The sequence below is a fragment of the Sinohyriopsis cumingii genome, chromosome 14 (assembly GCF_028554795.1).
Source record: "Sinohyriopsis cumingii isolate HCF-2022 chromosome 14, ASM2855479v2, whole genome shotgun sequence".
NCBI lineage: Eukaryota > Metazoa > Mollusca > Bivalvia > Unionida > Unionidae > Sinohyriopsis > Sinohyriopsis cumingii.
Window position 1 is genome coordinate 19,930,299 of NC_142974.1, and position 19,545 is coordinate 19,949,843.

At 37.4% G+C, this 19,545-nt stretch overlaps 1 protein-coding gene across 1 annotated transcript in view; it reads left to right on the forward strand.

The window, feature by feature from the left end:
- Positions 1 to 1,727: 1,727 nt before the first annotated feature.
- LOC149783377 (cholinesterase-like) overlaps positions 1,728 to 19,545 on the forward strand; it is an 80,514-nt gene continuing 62,696 nt past the window's right edge. The window contains exons 1-2 of the mRNA XM_089931607.1: positions 1,728 to 2,051; positions 14,025 to 14,183. Of these exons, the coding sequence (XP_089787733.1) occupies positions 1,800 to 2,051; positions 14,025 to 14,183 (411 nt within the window). The 5' untranslated portion in view covers positions 1,728 to 1,799. The remainder of the gene's footprint in view (positions 2,052 to 14,024; positions 14,184 to 19,545) is intronic.

The following is a 19,545-nucleotide window of genomic DNA, read 5'->3' on the forward strand; positions in this document are numbered from 1 at the left end:
TTGGAAGGATTGTTCCTCTTTGAATGTAATTTATTTTTTTAAAGCTAAAGAAACAAAACAACTTCAAATATTAATGGTGTTCGCTTTGTGCAATAATGATGTAATTTTGCATCTGGAACTATATTTTAACGCACAAGAATTGAGAAGTGCAATATGTGAGCTCGAATGAAATGAAATGCCTAACATAATTTTGTCTTTCTCGATCTAGATTATTTTTCTTCTAGAAATGATATGTGACAAACATAATAACAAACAGGCTATGATTTACTATTGCGTTATAAAACTCGTTAAAATATCAACCATTTTACTCGCTACGAATACGATTCATGACAAGTACAGACACGGTAAGCCAAAACTATCGCAACCCTAAAAACAAAAACAATCTAATTTTGCCTGCTGTTTAAAAAATAATAACCGTAGCCTCTCGTCGATTTATGAAGAACACAAAACATTATGGCTAAATTATAACATTTTGTCTTCTTTTACAAATTTGAGTCTCTCTCTCTCTCTCTCTGTTTCTCTGTCCGTCTCTCTCTCAAGAATAACTACGAATGCAGAATCATTTGCGCATCAACGAATTTTGTTTTGGGAAGGTGCAACAATTTGATGTCCCTTTCTAAAACCGTAAACAGAACAACTCCGTGTGTTGCTGTAAAACTAAGGGGGACCCCCGAAACTTACCTACCACTCTTTAAAACTGATCAGCATGGAGTGATGGGGGAGGGTAATGTTATCGTATCATCAAATAAAAAAAGTATCAGTAGGGGTGGATGTAGGTCCTTGTAGGCCCTAGACACGCGGGTAAACACTCTTCAGTAGCATGGTGTTCGCAGACCCTAGGAACAGTGCCTACCGTGCCTATTGAATAGTATGGCCCTGAGTATGATGCGTTTGATTGTAAATGATGGTGCCTGATCATGTAAATGATCATTATATCACACTCGCAATACAGTAGTTTGCAAGGATGGATGTTGGCTTGTAAGAAGGAGTGTTTGTCTTTCAAAGTGAGCCATTGTCTGGTAGGTGTGTATCTGTCTGTGTATCGGTGTGTTCCATTCCAATGTTGAACTTTAAAAAATTATATATTTATATAAAGATATACCGGAAATAGAAAACTAGCCACGATTTGCTTCGAATAGACGCCAGCCCTTACAATAACACATACACCACCAGATAATATAGCAATATACATACAGCAGACACAGAGCAATATGAAATCTACTGGCACTAGATTACCGAGAAACCAGAGGGAGGAAACCGGCTTTTGATTTGTGTCTGGAGAAGGGAGTAGAACCTCGCAGTTTCATTCTCTGGGAACACTGGGAAACCAGCTCGGGCTTTCTGGCAAGTATCTCAAGTATATAGAAATACAAATATCTAATAAAATGTTTGAGACCAAATACTTTAGAAAAAAAGAGCAATAAAAGAGCAACATAAAAGATATGAGGGTGTACAAACATATAAAATCCTTTAACATTTTTCGGCCAAATGGGGAGACTTCTCAAAAGTGTCACAGCTAATATAGCTGGGAGCTCGCGAGAAGCCCACATATACAGATTGAAAGTGTGAGCCGTCCAACAACTAAGATATATTAAACTTAATGTTGTTCTATGTTTTAAGCATCTTCGTAGATTTGCCCTTTCCAGTGTTTCAAAACACTGCTTGAATGTTTGAGGATTTCACAACAGTCATAGATTGACTCAACTTGTTTTGTTACCGTTGGTCACGTGACACAGGTATTCCGCCATCGTCAACACCAAAGTTGACAGTGGAGATCACAATGAACTTGAACGAAAGTAATGTCTGGTTGGACTTCTTGTAGAGTGACTTTGTTTGTGGCAGTTACTTTGGTTCTATTTATTCAGTCCGAATCTCAGTTTGCCCACAAATACAATGTGATCGTTAATGCAATTCACGGCCCTGTTGAGGGGTTCACTATCCCAGCTTACCACGAAGCCTATGACAGGAAAAGAATCAATGTCTTTCTGGGGATCCCCTACGCAAGGAGACTGACACAGTATGGGGATTGGAGAAAAGAGTTCCGATTCAGGGTAACGAGACCACATATATCAACAACTCTGCCGGTAGCAGCAGATTGTATCACCTGCGTCTATTTCAGCGATAGGTGTCTTTTTTTTTTTTAAAAGAAATTTATTACAGATACATTGTAATGGCAGTTATACATTTTTATTCTATAATAGTGTATCAGTTTTCCTTGGAAAAACATTATATGAATGTCCCAAGAAATACATAGGACAGAATAGATGAGAAAATACATCAGCATTGTTTAACGAGTCCGACAGAAAGATGTGATTCAAGGTTGCAGTTTTGTTTTTAGTGTCATTTCTCAGCACAGGATAGGCTGTACATGGTGGTCAGTATAACTGGGGAGGAAGAACCCAGGAAAACCCTGGTAAGAACCACCAACCTATGTTAAGCTACTGGCAAGGTTACTCATGTACCCATATTAGCCTAGCCAGAGACTTGAACATACGGGGACATGCGTAAGATAGTAGTGATTGGTAAAGGCAAGTGCTTTAGCCCATTTAACCACCCATGGCCAGTGTGTTATCCAACGTACATGTAAACTGGATTGAATGTTGTACTATGACTTAACAATTAAAAGCTCAACGTTTTGGAAATTGATTTATGTCTTGCACTGGTGATAATTAGAACCGACATCTTGACCCGATTTGTTGCCATTTTCTCATGGTTAAACTAATAGTGATTGATAATTTTCATCTCGATTAAATCTTAAATGCATATTACTCAACAGTCATGAAACAATTGATATTTAAGATGAGTCAAGGTGCCTTCGTGACTGTTGATGGCCTACTGTACAGGGTTGGTGCTGGCTTTAAAAAAGTTGTTACCCAAAAAAATTGTCAACCCCAATATTTTATCACCAATTTTCAAAATATGTTGCCCTTTTCATAATGCAGTCCTATCCGTTTATCTCAATACCCCCGGAACCAAGGTAATATTGCAAATATAAGCAGATGTTGAGATAAGTAAGGGGGGTGAAGGGGGCTGAAAATAAATAGAAATTTTGTATACCAGTGTATACAAGTATTTGAGGTGACATGTCATCGGTGACTAGGATTTACACAGGGGAAAAAAAGAAGAAAAAAAAGGCAAGTTTGACTAAATGAAATACACTTGTATATTGACAACTCACATTTGTGTTGTACATTCCACAGTATGTTAAATAATGTACATGTATATGAAAAATCCATGAAGTTGAGTATTAAATCATATGTTAGAAAATTAATGTATCAGTCAAATCTCGTTAGAAAATACAACATATATATATATATATATATATATATATATATATATATATATATAAAAACTGGTAGTCCTTGTTTGATCTATATTCCATTGTCAACAAATACATTTTACAAAATTATTCATGGGTGTATAGTTGTTTATATTCTACATGTACATATACTTAAATTGGCCTAGAATTTGGTCAGCCAGAGACAACTACCAAGGGGATGAGGCTATTCATAGGGAAATGAAAATGTATGTACAAATTGAAAAGTTTAACAAACATTCTTGCGAGGTGTCACATCTTCATTTAACTTGACAGCCAGGTATATATTGTTTCAAAATATTGGAACTTTAATTTGGGTTTTACAGCACCATTGGTTGCAATCTTAACAAAGAAATATTTTGTTGCAAACTGGAGACTTTCACGGCACAATAAATATGTTCCAATCATTATGAAAAATCAAACAATGTTTTTATATAAGTCTGTTGCTGACTTCCTTCAATTAAAGGTCTTTGGTTTGCTTTGATGAAGGTGCATGTGTTATTTAAGGCACCGCTAAAGGTCCTCTTTGAAGGACCAAACAAATGCTTGCTTGTTTTTGCTTTTTTCTTCATTAACTTAGCATGTATGTATGTGTATATATATATATATATATATATATATATATATATATATATATATATATAGACACACAGAATGATTCAGTGCTTCAGAGGTAATCAGTTTTCTTTGAAGTTTCAGCAAAAGTATTGTTTCTGCTACATTTGTCAAAAGAAGAAAAAAAATCTGTCGTCTGCAGTCATTCCCATTCCAGCCTTCAGAGGTGGTCGATCGTAGCTATTCAGGTAGCACAAATGTTTTAGTTATATTATGGCATACAGTACTAAGGCCAGACATTGGCTTTAGCAGATTATGACATAACAGTGCTGTGTTTGGGTGGTTTGTCAATACGAACAAAGGATTTGTTTATGTAACAATAGATTCCATTGTAGTTTTACATCAATGTTTCCAGCTTCCTGTCATGGTTCCTTTGAATTTCTCCACTCCAAACCCAAGACTGTATGTACAGTTTTTAACAGCCAAAAATGTTGTCAGCAAAAAAATCGCTAGGCGGTATATTTTGTCACCAATGAGGAAAAAAACTCCAGAATTGGCAAAGCCCAGTGCAATCCCTGCTGCTTGACTATATCAATAGTCTGCATTACTGTTGGGGTGCTTACATAACTGTCAGTGGCTTGCATGACTATGTTCATGGTTTGCATGACTACATCAGTGGCCTGCATGACTATGTTGATGGTTTACATGGCTATGTCAGTGACCTGCATGACTGTTGATGGTTTGCATGACTATGTTGATGGTTTACATGGCTATGTCAGTGGCCTGCATGACTGTGTTAATGATTTACATGACTATGTCAGTGGCCTCCATGACTATGTTGATGGTTTACATGACTATGTCAGTGGCCTCCATGACTATGTTGATGGTTTACATGGCTATGTCAGTGGCCTGCATGACTATGTTGATGGTTTGCATGACTATGTCAGTGGCCTGCATGACTATGTTGATGGTTTGCATGGCTATATCAGTGGCCTACATGACTGTTGATGGTTTGCATGACTACGTCAGTGGCCTGCATGACTATGTCAGTGGCCTGCATGATTATGTTGATGGTTTACATGGCTATGTCAGTGGCCTGCATGACTGTTGATGGTTTGCATGACTATGTTGATGGTTTACATGGCTATGTCAGTGGCCTGCATGACTGTGTTAATGATTTACATGACTATGTCAGTGGCCTCCATGACTATGTTGATGGTTTACATGGCTATGTCAGTGGCCTGCATGACTATGTTGATGGTTTGCATGACTATGTCAGTGGCCTGCATGACTATGTTGATGGTTTGCATGGCTATGTCAGTGGCCTGCATGACTATGTTGATGGTTTGCATGGCTATGTCAGTGGCCTGCATGACTATGTTGATGGTTTGCATGACTATGTCAGTGGCCCGCATGACTATGTTGATGGTTTACATGGCTATGTCAGTGACCTGCATGACTATGTTGATGGTTTACATGGCTATGTCAGTGGCCTGCATGACTATGTTGATGATTTACATGACTATGACAGTGGCCTCCATGACTATGTTGATGGTTTGCATGACTATGTCAGTGGCCTGCATGACTATGTTGATGGTTTGCATGACTATGTCAGTGGCCTGCATGACTATGTTGATGGTTTGCATGGCTATGTCAGTGGCCTGCATGACTATGTTGATGGTTTGCATGGCTATGTCAGTGGCCTGCATGACTATGTTGATGGTTTGCATGACTATGTCAGTGGCCCGCATGACTATGTTGATGGTTTACATGGCTATGTCAGTGACCTGCATGACTATGTTGATGGTTTACATGATTATGTCAGTGGCCCGCATGACTATGTTGATGGTTTACATGGTTATGTCAGTGGCCTGCATGACTGTGTTGATGGTTTACATGACTATGTCAGTGGCCCGCATGACTATGTTGATGAATTGCATGACTATGTCAGTGGCCTGCATGACTATGTTGATGGTTTACATGGCTATGTCAGTGGCCTGCATGACTATGTTGATGGTTTACATGGTTATGTCAGTGGCCTGCATGACTATGTTGATGGTTTACATGGCTATGTCAGTGACCTGCATGACTATGTTGATGGTTTACATGGCTATGTCAGTGACCTGCATGACTGTTGATGGTTTGCATGACTATGTTGATGGTTTACATGGCTATGTCAGTGGCCTGCATGACTGTGTTAATGATTTACATGACTATGTCAGTGGCCTCCATGACTATGTTGATGGTTTACATGACTATGTCAGTGGCCTCCATGACTATGTTGATGGTTTACATGGCTATGTCAGTGGCCTGCATGACTATGTTGATGGTTTGCATGACTATGTCAGTGGCCTGCATGACTATGTTGATGGTTTGCATGGCTATATCAGTGGCCTACATGACTGTTGATGGTTTGCATGACTACGTCAGTGGCCTGCATGACTATGTCAGTGGCCTGCATGATTATGTTGATGGTTTACATGGCTATGTCAGTGGCCTGCATGACTGTTGATGGTTTGCATGACTATGTTGATGGTTTACATGGCTATGTCAGTGGCCTGCATGACTGTGTTAATGATTTACATGACTATGTCAGTGGCCTCCATGACTATGTTGATGGTTTACATGGCTATGTCAGTGGCCTGCATGACTATGTTGATGGTTTGCATGACTATGTCAGTGGCCTGCATGACTATGTTGATGGTTTGCATGGCTATGTCAGTGGCCTGCATGACTATGTTGATGGTTTGCATGGCTATGTCAGTGGCCTGCATGACTATGTTGATGGTTTGCATGACTATGTCAGTGGCCCGCATGACTATGTTGATGGTTTACATGGCTATGTCAGTGACCTGCATGACTATGTTGATGGTTTACATGGCTATGTCAGTGGCCTGCATGACTATGTTGATGATTTACATGACTATGACAGTGGCCTCCATGACTATGTTGATGGTTTGCATGACTATGTCAGTGGCCTGCATGACTATGTTGATGGTTTGCATGACTATGTCAGTGGCCTGCATGACTATGTTGATGGTTTGCATGGCTATGTCAGTGGCCTGCATGACTATGTTGATGGTTTGCATGGCTATGTCAGTGGCCTGCATGACTATGTTGATGGTTTGCATGACTATGTCAGTGGCCCGCATGACTATGTTGATGGTTTACATGGCTATGTCAGTGACCTGCATGACTATGTTGATGGTTTACATGATTATGTCAGTGGCCCGCATGACTATGTTGATGGTTTACATGGTTATGTCAGTGGCCTGCATGACTGTGTTGATGGTTTACATGACTATGTCAGTGGCCCGCATGACTATGTTGATGAATTGCATGACTATGTCAGTGGCCTGCATGACTATGTTGATGGTTTACATGGCTATGTCAGTGGCCTGCATGACTATGTTGATGGTTTACATGGTTATGTCAGTGGCCTGCATGACTATGTTGATGGTTTACATGGCTATGTCAGTGACCTGCATGACTATGTTGATGGTTTACATGGCTATGTCAGTGACCTGCATGACTATGTTGATGGTTTACATGACTATGTCAGTGGCCCGCATGACTATGTTGATGGTTTGCATGACTGTGTCAGTGGCCTGCATGACTATGTTGATGGTTTACATGGTTATGTCGGTGGCCTGCATGACTGTGTTGATGGTTTACATGACTGTGTCAGTGGCCTGCATGACTATGTTGATGGTTTACATGGTTATGTCAGTGGCCTGCATGACTATGTTGATGGTTTACATGACTATGTCAGTGGCCCGCATAACTATGTTGATGGTTTACATGACTATGTCATTGGCCTGCATGACTATGTTGATGGTTTACATGACTATGTCAGTGGCCTGCATGACTATGTTGATGGTTTTACATGGTTATGTCAGTGGCCTGCATGACTATGTTGTTGGTTTACATGACTATGTCAGTGGCCCATATGACTGTGTTGATGGTTTACATGGTTATGTCAGTGGCCTGCATGATTATGTTGATGGTTTACATGACTGTGTCAGTAGCCTGCATATATATGTTGATGATTTACATGCCTGCCAGTGGCCTGCATGACTATGTTGTTGGTTTGCATGACTATGTTTATGAGTACAGAGTATGTTTAAAGAATCTGATTTTAAAGTCATCAAAACAATTCTAACATTGAAGTACACCTTTTGCATGTCTACAGGTAGATGAGGGAACATTTGGAAAAAGGTCCGATTTCCCTCCAATTTCACATGTACCACTACTAACTACCTTAGAAGGATGCCCTCTTTTCCTAATAAGTCTGACTATTCTGACTATAGACTTTAAGTACAGAGACAAAGAAGATGTTACATACATGACTGATACTACTATCTTGGAGGCATTTGACTTTTTTTGGTCATCATTGATTGTGTATTAGATGTCATGTGTTGACACTTTTGGTTTGTTGCTATCTTGTGTTTGTGTTTTATTTTCTTTTTCTATGTGACATTGATGGCTTGTAGAAGGAATAATGTAAATAAACTATTACTGTCCTTTCCATGTATTAATATTATTACTATCATTATTATTAATTTTATAGAGGGCAGTATATGTTAAAACCCAACTGTTTTGCCAGAGTTAGATTTTGAGTGGTTCCTGTTTTGCGGGAGTTAGATTTTGATTGGGTCCTGTTTTGCAAGGGGTAGATTTTGATTGGGTCCTGTTTTACAAGAGGTAGATTTTGATTGGGTCCTATTTTGCAAGAGGTAGATTTTGATTGGGTCCTGTTTGCAAGAGGTAGATTTTGATTGGGTCCTGTTTTGCAAGAGGGAGATTTTATGTTGGTTCTGTCTGTCTTTCCATTTGATTTATATATAAAAAAGTTACCAGTAGCAAGAGTGTGCAGGAAACAATAGAGACTAAATAGTGTTTTTTTTGGTAAGATTTTGTTTGCAAGAATAAGTATAAACAGTGCAAAAGAAATTATTCTGTGCAAGAACTATATCCGGACACCAAGCATTAGCATGCTGCATTGACAGGTCATATAAAACATGTCAGTTTAACTCTGTCAATGACATGATTAGATTGCTTTTGTTGACAATAACTGCTGGTAATATATGCTATGATAATTAGGAAAGACATTTAAGATAGACAAGAGAAATTTCTATGCATGTTTGTATGCAGATGACCTGTTTTGATTTTGATGCTATTATAGCAATTTGTCCCATTTTTTTAGGCCCACCATAAAGCAGAGTGGTTTTGGTATTGTCCATTTGTCTGTCAGTTACTAATTTATTTTCCATGCAATTACTAGAGTTGACAGTTTCTAAACTTGATAGATTGCTTGCACTTGGGGTAAGGAAGAAGCCCATTTCTGAGTAAGGAAGAAACCAGTTTGGGGGCTGAAAGTTTCAAGGTTATGATTACTGTATTTGAAAGAAACAAAGTGTACTGTAAGATAAGTTGTGCAGTGTTGTGTCTAGAATGACAATGACAAGGGATACTTTGTCCACCATCCTCCAAATCTGGGAATCACCCAACAATTTAAAGGTACAAGTTTAATTAATAGACAGTACTTAATTCACAAGTAGTACTTAAAGATTTATACATGTATCCTTATTTGCATCAACGAAAAGTTAATTTTGAAAAAAAATTGGAGCCTCTTTCGAGAAATTGATGACCAAACATATAGTGGTATTACACAGTCCAAAGGTGGATTAAATTATGGAAATCTACATACGGTTCCTAACATTATGTCTTTAAAGAGTGTTGACATGGACAGATCTTTGCGAATGTTATTTCTAGAGATATTTTTGACATAAAAAATTTCATTGGGTACATACACGGTTGTAATAAATGTTTTAACAAGTGCTCCAGAAACTCTGAAAGCGTTCACATGTTTGAATATCTGATTAACCAGAAATGAGCTTCACCATGGAATTTTCCATTTCCTGATCTTCATCTCATTTAACTTTAGCTTCAGTTGTTATCTACCAGTGTTTATTTGAATAATTCCTTTTTTTTTCTTAATTATTTTAATTTGAAATTTGGAGTTAATGGATTCAAATGACAGATTCTGTATTTGCATATATCGTGTCCCATTTGTCATTAATACATCCTTGAAATAAATTATCTGTTCGCCACCATAAATATACAATATACTTTGAAAATATGTCACACTATCATCAGATAAAGATTTAAAATTTTAATTTAGTACATTGCCTTAAGTCCTTAATGTTTTGATTACAGTGTATGTTGCTTTAAAACATATGTTAATTGCTATCACACAATATTTACTGACTTTGTCAGCTCCGGTCATTGTTGGCATCTAACATAGAAGTGGATGGATTTGCACTAAAGAAAAGTAGTAGGTATATATTTTTAATTATTTCTGGGAAAAAATGTGCATCCATTGGGCTCAGAAGAGGTAATGACTTGGTGTACATGGACAAAAATGTGTGTCCAGTATGTCTCAAAATGGGTCATGACTTGAGGGACAAAGGACAAAAATGCATGTCCAGTACGTCTCAAAATGGGTCATGACTTGAGGGACAAAGGACAAAAATGCATGTCCAGTGGTCTCAAAATGGTTCATGACTTGCGGGACAAAGGACAAAACGGTGTGTCCATTTTGATTGATTGATTATTTGGATTAATGTCGCGTGTGCCCAAAAGGGCATGTGCAACAGGTTTATTCCCACAGAGCAGGATTCTAAATGTGCCTGGGGGAAGGAATTAGCGCCACTCCTCCAGAGGTTGATGTGCTCAAGGAACACTGCTAATTTAGCCACCAGGTCATGGGACTATATGCCCCTAACAAACTGAATGAAGGGCTTTCATGAGTGGGAATGGGCTCAACACACTCATATTAACAAAGATTTGATTTCAGTCTGTTATTGACTGTACTAGGTGTAGACCCAAGCAGTATGTAACGTCCATTGCAATTGGTCGCAACTATGACATCACATCAGGACACCTAGCTTTAGGCAGGTGGAAATTATTCCACATCTCGCGCTGTTATATGATGTCCGAGAGAGGCAAGAGGGCAAGAAACTCTGCAAGCCAGCCATGGATGTCATGCACTTCCAAGAACGCCAGTCCGTACTTAGTCAAATTTACTCTAGTTGTACTAATGGACAATAAAAAAAATGTCATTAATGTGTTAGCTACCTGTGCAATTGGGTCAAATCAAAATAAGTTGTAAAATTTTCCTACATCCTAACAATTGTAAAAATTTCTAGTACATAGTGTACTTTGTAGATGCCCTACAGATTTTTAATAACTAATATGTCTGAGCGACATATAAAAAGTTTGGTCACTGTTAGGTCATTAAAAGTTTGAATTTTGAAGCGATGGATTGAAAGATCAAGTTAGTGTACATAATAGTTTTATCAAAATGGGATACCATGTCAAAATGGTTCCCTGGATAAGAGGCAATATTGGTAGCCCTTAGAGGGCTTTTTAAGCAAAAGTTCCCAGTTTTTCTTCTGCTTCTCTACATTTCTCCAAAATCCTTTTTCCTGTCTGGTGTAAAAATGTAGTTAGCTGCTTCTACTAGCTGCTGGACTGAGTAGTTCTTGTAGGCCTCTTGATAGAATTGTGTGAGGATTCTGACACAATAGTACCACTCGCTACTCATTTATTTTTGCTTTTATTTATGTTATGAGTTTCATGCGCACATTGCACACTTATTCGTGTCTCACCGAGGCAAGGGAGGAAGTGACCAGGAAGGCAGGTGACCATCAGCACACAGGAGTCTGCTTATTCCAGGGTCTAAATGGATGTAGTTGCATGAATTTTGAGTTTTTGTTCTTGTGTCCAAAATTGTTCTAAAGATCAGCTAGGTTGGATTGGATGGAAAACTCTGTGCTGCTTTAGTGTTAGTCTGGTCTGTATCACAGAAGTAGGCCGCATTATTACCTTGGCTGTGTTTCATGTTAGGGCTAAGTAGAGAGCAGAGAAGATGAGGTTTGTTTTGTTTAAAATTCCATTTATTTTTGTTTTTATTTGTAAAAAAAAATTTTTTTGGTAATATTATTTATTTTTATTTTTAAGGCTATATTTGGGATTTAAGAAGACAGGAACCTTTGCTAAGTATTCAGGTCCCTAGGGACGTATCAAATCACCCGTCTGTCTATGTATATTAATCTGGTTTTAGAGAGTGTTTGGGTGGATTATGTATGTTTTACAGGTTGTTATTTTTGAGCTAGAGGGATACCTTTGCTGAGTACTCAGGTTTAAGTGAGGTTGGGTTGTTTATTTTATGTTTTTAGGGTGTTGTATATTTTTTCTTTTAGCTTGGATTTGTCTAGGAATTTAAGTATGTTTTGGTAGGTCAGATTTATGTTGGGGTTATTTTTAAGGAAATTTTTTTGGGGGGGGTGCTTTTTGAAATTCTATTCTAGCTACCTGATATTTTGAGCAGCTATTGAATATATGTGGCAGGTCTTCAATGGTTTTGCAGTGATAGCAATTGATATTAGCAGGCTTGGGTCCTAGATGTTTGCTAATTTTGTTTTTCTGGTTACGATGTGATTGATAATTTTTTGGTCCAGGCTGCTCACTTTGGGTGGTTTGATGGACCTATTGGTTTCTTTTATAATGGAGTAGAGCATCCTGCCTTTGGTAGTGGAGTTCCAGTGCTCCAGCCATTTCTGGTTAATATAGTTTCTTATTATGCTTTGGGCTTCTGTTATGCTATATCTGAGTGGGGCTGGGTTAGGGTTTCCTAACATGTTTTTTGCAACTTTGTCGGCTAGCTCATTACTAGGGATTCCTATATGTGAGGGTATCCAAATGAATTCAGCTGTCTGCTCCGCTAGCTGCAGATAATTCCTTAAGCATATAGAAAGCTCTAGCCAAGAATTGCTTTCTTGATTTGGTGCTGTGAGATTTGATGGATTCTGTTACACTAAGTGAGTCGCAGATGATAACTGCTTTTGAAACTTTTTGGTCTTTAATCCATTTTAATGATTCTATTATGGCATGTGTCCAGTGGTCTAAAAATGTGTCATGACTTGAGAGACAAAGGACAAAAGATCATGTGCACAGGGTGCAATAATAATAATAATAATAATAATAAAATAATAATAATAATAATAATAATGCTTTATTTATAGAGGGTGACTCATTAGTCAAGGACTATTCTCCCTATGAGGCCCTCTTAAGGAGAGTATTACAGTGCACATTATATGAAGATAGCAATAATTACTTTTTATTTTAACATGTTTAGTATTTAAATACTAAGCTACATTATTTACTAGAAACACCTACATGCTTATGATACTGCATGCCTGGACCGTACATCGTGGATGGCTTGCACTTTGGGGTAAAGAAGAAACATATCAAGGTTTTGGATGAGAAAACATCACAGGTCAATGTAACTCCATCTGACGTGTGGATTTTGTGCACTAGTACAACCCAACCAGTTTTTTAAGGTGGAAAGGTCAGAAGTCAAGGCCACTGAAGCAGAAAAAGAAATACATAATATTGACACAATAATGTTAATTCAGCAGCAAAGACCTGTCCAAATTTTGTGCGTTTCCCACATCTATCATTATGCCTATCAATTACATGTTAGTGATGTTTTGTCTTAGGTTTGTATTAGGCACTGTGGTACTGTGGTACTACGTCCATTTTCATGAATACATTTCTTGTTTAGACTGCTATGGTGGCCTTGTGGTTAGAGCGTCCGCCTCGAATGCGAGAGGTAGTGGGTTCGATACCTGGCCGAGTCATACCAAAGACTTACAAAAATGGTACTAACAGCTGCCTCGCTTGGTGCTCAGCATTAAGAAGTTAGTGTTAGGACTGGTCGGTCTGGTGTCAGGATAATGTGACTGGGTGGGACATCATACTACATGTCTGTGGCATGATGCCGCAGTGCTAGACATCACTATAAACTGCCACACTGCAGACATCATAGCGATATGACTGAAAAATTGTTAAAGCTATGTTAAAAATCCAAATTACACACATACACACACACATTTCTTGTTTTAATGTTGGTTCATTATCTTCTAGAGTTCCATCACGAAGACAGCATTTTTCGTTCACATGCACAAGATTATAATAAGCCAAGAAAGTATGAATTTTTGTAGATTAATTTTATTTCCATAGGTATAAATTTACAGTGAATGAAGAGTGAAAAAAAATTGTTTTCTCTGCATTCTTTTTTCCTCAGAGGCCTGAAAGACCATTTTGGACTGGAATTTGGAATGCCACATATTACCGACCTGCATGTCCGCAGCTTCCATTTCATGTTAAGCAGACTGTCCCTGGCTTTGATAGATTCAGAGATACCAGCGAAGACTGTCTCTATATGAATATTTTTGCTCCAAATGTAAGTATTTTGGGTTGTATTTTCTAGTATGTGTTTTGACCATTGTCAAGAGCTAATCTTTTAATGGTATGCAAGTATTTTCAGATTTTGTGACAGAATGCATGATGTCAGTTTTAAATACTGTTTTACTACATGACTACCTTCATTACATGTTCTTTATTAAATTAAAAGCAACTGACTGATTGACTTGCATTGCTTTAGTGTACTGAAAATAAAATGTTTGTCTTGAATATTTCCTGTCACTGTTTATCTCATCTTTATTGAAGGAAGAAATAAGATCCTTCAGTTTGATTTTCATTGAAGTGTCATGCATGGTCAATACTTTTGGTCTTCATTGAAGTGTCATGCATGGTCAATACTTTTGGTCTTCATTGAAGTGTCATGCATGGTCAATACTTTTGGTCTTCATTGAAGTGTCATGCATGGTCAATACTTTTGGTCTTCATTGAAGTATCATGCATGGTCAATACTTTTGGTATTCATTGAAGTATCATGCATGGTCAATACTTTTGGTATTCATTGAAGTATCATGCATGGTCAGTACTTTTGGTCTTCATTGAAGTATCATGCATGGTCAGTACTTTTGGTATTCATTGAAGTGTCATGCATGGTCAGTACTTTTAGTCTTCATTGAAGTGTCATGCATGGTCAATACTTTTGGTCTTCATTGAAGTGTCATGCATGGTCAATACTTTTGGTCTTCATTGAAGTGTCATCATGATCAATACTTTTGGTATTCATTGAAGTATCATGCATGGTCAATACTTTTGGTCTTCATTGAAGTGTCATGCATGGTCAATACTTTTGGTCTTCATTGAAGTGTCATGCATGGTCAATACTTTTGGTCTTCATTGAAGTGTCATGCATGGTCAATACTTTTGGTCTTCATTGAAGTGTCATGCATGGTCAATACTTTTGGTCTTCATTGAAGTGTCATGCATGGTCAATACTTTTGGTCTTCATTGAAGTGTCATGCATGGTCAATACTTTTGGTCTTCATTGAAGTGTCATGCATGGTCAATACTTTTGGTCTTCATTGAAGTGTCATGCATGGTCAATACTTTTGGTCTTCATTGAAGTATCATGCATGGTCAATACTTTTGGTATTCATTGAAGTGTCATGCATGGTCAATACTTTTGGTCTTCACTGAAGTGTCATGCATGGTCAATACTTTTGGTCTTCACTGAAGTGTCATGCATGGTCAGTACTTTTAGTCTTCATTGAAGTGTCATACATGGTCAATACTTTTGGTCTTCATTGAAGTGTCATGCATGGTCAGTACTTTTGGTCTTCATTGAAGTGTCATGCATGGTCAATACTTTTGGTCTTCATTAAAGTGTCATGCATGGTCAATACTTTTGGTCTTCACTGAAGTGTCATGTGTCATAGATACTTTAGTTGAGATTGAAGTGTCATGCAAAGTAGATACATGGGTCTTCATTGAAGTATCATGCATGGTACTTACTTGGGTTGTCATTGGAGTGTCAAGCATGGAAGATACTTTGGTCTTCATTGAAGTGTCATACATGATAGATACTTTCTCTTCATTGAAGTATCATGCATAGTACTTATTTGGGTTGCCATTGGAGTGTGAAGCAATGGAAGATACTTTGGTCTTCAATGAAGTGTCATACATGATAGATACTTTCTCTTCATTAAAGTATCATGCATAGTACTTATTTGGGTTGTCATTGGAGTGTGAAGCAATGGTAGATACTTTGGTCTTCATTGAAGTGTCATACATGATAGATACTTTCTCTTCATTGAAGTATCATGCATAGTACTTACTTGGGTTGTCATTGGAGTGTCAAGCATGGAAGATACTTTGGTCTTCATTGAAGTGTCATACATGATAGATACTTTCTCTTCATTGAAGTATCATGCATAGTACTTATTTGGGTTGCCATTGGAGTGTGAAGCAATGGAAGATACTTTGTTCTTCAATGAAGTGTCATACATGATAGATACTTTCTCTTCATTAAAGTATCATGCATAGTACTTATTTGGGTTGTCATTGGAGTGTGAAGCAATGGTAGATACTTTGGTCTTCATTGAAGTGTCATACATGATAGATACTTTCTCTTCATTGAAGTATCATGCATAGTACTTACTTGGGTTGTCATTGGAGTGTCAAGCATGGAAGATACTTTGGTCTTCATTGAAGTGTCATTCATGATAGATACTTTCTCTTCATTGAAGTATCATGCATAGTACTTATTTGGGTTGCCATTGGAGTGTGAAGCAATGGAAGATACTTTGGTCTTCAATGAAGTGTCATACATGATAGATACTTTCTCTTCATTAAAGTATCATGCATAGTACTTATTTGGGTTGTCATTGGAGTGTGAAGCAATGGTAGATACTTTGGTCTTCATCGTAGTGTCAAGCATGATAGATACTTTCTCTTCATTGAAGTATCATGCATGGTACATACTTGGATTTCATTGTAGTGTCAAGCATGATAGATACTTTCTCTTCATTAAAGTATCATGCATGGTAAATACTTTGGTCTTCATTGAAATGTCATGCACGGTAGATACTTTGGTCTTCATTGAAGTGTTGTCAATGGTAGATACTTTGGTCTTCGTTGAAATGTCATGCATGGTAGATACTTTGGTCTTCATTGAAATGTCATGCATGGTAGATACTTTGGTCTTCATTGAAATGTCATGCATGATAGATACTTTGGTCTTCATTGAAATGTCATGCATGGTAGATACTTTGGTCTTCATTGAAATGTCATGCATGGTAGATACTTTGGTCTTCATTGAAATGTCATGCATGGTAGATACTTTGGTCTTCATTGAAATGTCATGCATGGTAGATACTTTGGTCTTCATTGAAATGTCATGCATGATAGATATTTTAGTATTCATTAAAGTGTGGTTCATGGTACTGGGATTTAAGAACTTGAAACAGTCTTTTTCCTTGACATGTTCGACACCAGATGTTCTGGTAATGAAGTGTTCTTGATAGATATGCAGCCTTATCATTAAATCAGTCAGATGCATTGTGTTCCTGACAATGTTGACTTTTAATTGTGATGCCACACATTGTGAAAATCATTCCTACTTTAAGAATAAATGAACAGAACAAAGAAAGTTCCCTAAATGGTCCTCTAGTGACAAGAATTAGGACAGTGATCACCAAGACTGGTGCATATTTACTTTATATTCAGCATGACTCATTTTGGGTATTCTTTCTGTAAGCTTTGTCCTTAAGTCACTTTATTGTAAGCTTGGTAATTAGGTCATTTTAATGTGAGCTTTTTTCATAGGTCACTTTACTGTGAGCTTTTTTCATGGGTTGTCTTAGGTTTGCTTCAAGTTTACTGTAAACTGTTCTTTAGTCAGTTTTCTGTAAGATTTCTTCTTAAGTCTGTTTACTGTGTGCTCTCTTCTAAAGTCTGTTTACTGTGCACTTTCTTCTTAAGTCTGTTTACTGTGCGCTTTCTTCTTAAGTCTGTTTACTTTGTGCTTTCTTCTAAAGTCTGTTTACTGTGCACTTTTTTCTAAAGTCTGTTTACTCCCTTGCACTTTCTTCTAAAGTCTGTTTACTGTCTGCTTTCTTCTTATGTCTATTTACTGTGCACTTTCTTCTAAAGTCTGCTTAGTGTGCACTTTCTTCTTAAGTCTGTTTACTGCATGCTTTCTTCTTAAGTCAGTTTTTGTAACTGTGAACTTTCTTCTTACCACATTAACTCCTGGCAACGAGTTTACCTGGCAGGAGGTAGTAGCCTACTGCCAAGCTCCGTAGCATCAAAGTCATGTATGATACACTAAAGTGGGTGGTATTATAGAAAGGGAGACAGATGTAGCTCTACAATGATACCAAATAATCTGGAAGTTCTAGCTGTACTACAAAATACAGAGGGAAAAACCTCATTTTTTGGACCCAATTTGTTTTAACCCAAAATTTGCCTGTGGTCGGAATCTGATTTTGTGTCCAGATTTTAGACTTTTTGGTCTCAGATGTAAGGCAGACTGGTATGAACTGCAAATAGACAGAAGAACCTTTGCATAAAGTATGATAAATTGTGTATTTATATGAGACAGCCTTAGCTGGCACATGCATTTATTGTCAGCAACAAAGAAAAACTATTGATAACATCTGATTGCCTTCAAATTAGTAAACAGAAGTTGATTAAATCATGTGGTATGAAATCCACCCCCCCATTCCATGCTGCTTATTATAACCTCGCAGTATGCTCAGCCACTGATAATATGTATCATCATAAAGAAGATATTGTAAAATGTTTCCATATTTAATAACCACTTTTATGCAAAGTTTTGCTGTTGCTTCACATTTTGTTAACTTAAAGTTAAAATGAGGGCTACATTACCAGTGTGTGCAACACATTGAAATGTTACATTCAATGTTGATTGGTGGTTATTGTTTATTGAAGTCCAGAGTAAAACGATAAGCACCAATCAGAACAAACTGTAGCTTATTCATGGCATGACATGCCAGATGTATTGACATCCAAACTCAGTAGATACATAGTAACATGGAAACCTCATGACATGCCAGATGTATTGACATCCAAACTCAATAGATACATAGTAACATGGTAACCTCATGACATGTCAGATGTATTGACATCCAAACTTAATAGATACATAGTAACATGGAAACCTCATGACATGCCAGATGCATTGACATCCAAACTCAGTAGATACATAGTAACATGGAAACTTCATGACATGCCAGATGTATTGACATCCAAACTCAATAGAAATAGATACAATGTAACATGGAAATTTCATGCCTATTGAATGATTTGTAAAGTACTTGAATCATACATGAGGAACAAGTTTTGAGTCTCTCCTTTTACAATGATAATCAGTGACAAAACATTCTGATGAAGAAAAGAAATTACCGGTACCACAGGATCAATATGGTGGCAGAAACAAATTCAAGTTGTACTGACCTTGTTAATTTTTAGAAGAGGAGAGGGTGTTTTTAATAATTTAATGGCCGTTGGTCTGCATCTGGAGTAGGTACAATGTGAAGGATGTGATTGTTATCTCTGCTCCCATATTCAGACTTGTTATAGATAAAATTTTGCTTGCAAGAGGAACTAGCACTACCATATTTACTGTATATCTTGGGACACTGCATTTGTTGCAACACCATTACTTACTTTTATAGTTATTTTTTGTGCACTGTATGTTCTGGGACACCTTTTTTTAGTCATAGGTTGCGGGACACCTTTTAAATCATGAGAAATTATATGTAAATTTTTTTAAACTCCAATTTAAATTTTATTTAAAAATTTAATCTGTGTTTTCATCAATCCATCCCTTCTCCTGCACAAGTATGATCCTTTTTGGTACCTGGATATCTTTTATCTCCCTCACA